At 40.1% G+C, this 479-nt stretch overlaps 1 protein-coding gene across 1 annotated transcript in view; it reads right to left on the bottom strand.

Moving 5' to 3' along the window:
• Nucleotides 1-479, bottom strand: part of LOC119590718 (suppressor of fused homolog) — a gene marked incomplete in the record, with an annotated part of 11,345 nt that overhangs the window by 7,210 nt on the left and 3,656 nt on the right. Inside the window, 2 exon segments of the mRNA XM_037939407.1 lie at nucleotides 97-214; nucleotides 217-324. Coding sequence (XP_037795335.1) covers nucleotides 97-214; nucleotides 217-324 — 226 coding nt within the window.

The raw sequence follows: 479 nt of genomic DNA, 5'->3' as shown, positions 1-479 counted from the left end.
AACAATCACCTACTATTAATACCAGTGACTATAAAATTCATTCTGATTTAATGCATATGTAAAGAGAGATGTATGAAGACATTCCATAAAGCTTACCCTGGCAAGCGTTTAATAATATCTATAACCCCGACTCCATTCCAGTGTTGTGTTGCTCTGAGCTCTTCTGTGGTGATGCCAACAATTTGGACAAACTGCACAGACCCATTTGGTGTGATACAGTTCCAAGTTGAGGGTCTTCACCCATCAACATGTGTTGCACTCTGGACTCACTGTTGTCTAAGGGGCAGTGCCATGACACATGGTCACCCACACACAACATAGACTCTGGGGGATAGGGATACTCTTGATAAACCTTACTCTGAGTAAAATATGATTAAGGCTTTCCTATAGTCATCTGTAAAAATCTCTTTGGAGGCAATGCCATTATCAATGCAGGAACCTAATTAAATTAAAAGTTGTCATGAAACCTGCAGTATTCC

This window comes from Penaeus monodon, chromosome 27 (genome assembly GCF_015228065.2).
Source record: "Penaeus monodon isolate SGIC_2016 chromosome 27, NSTDA_Pmon_1, whole genome shotgun sequence".
Lineage (NCBI taxonomy): Eukaryota > Metazoa > Arthropoda > Malacostraca > Decapoda > Penaeidae > Penaeus > Penaeus monodon.
Note: the sequence above shows the minus strand (reverse complement) of the source record. Positions and strands in the feature narration are given on the sequence as shown.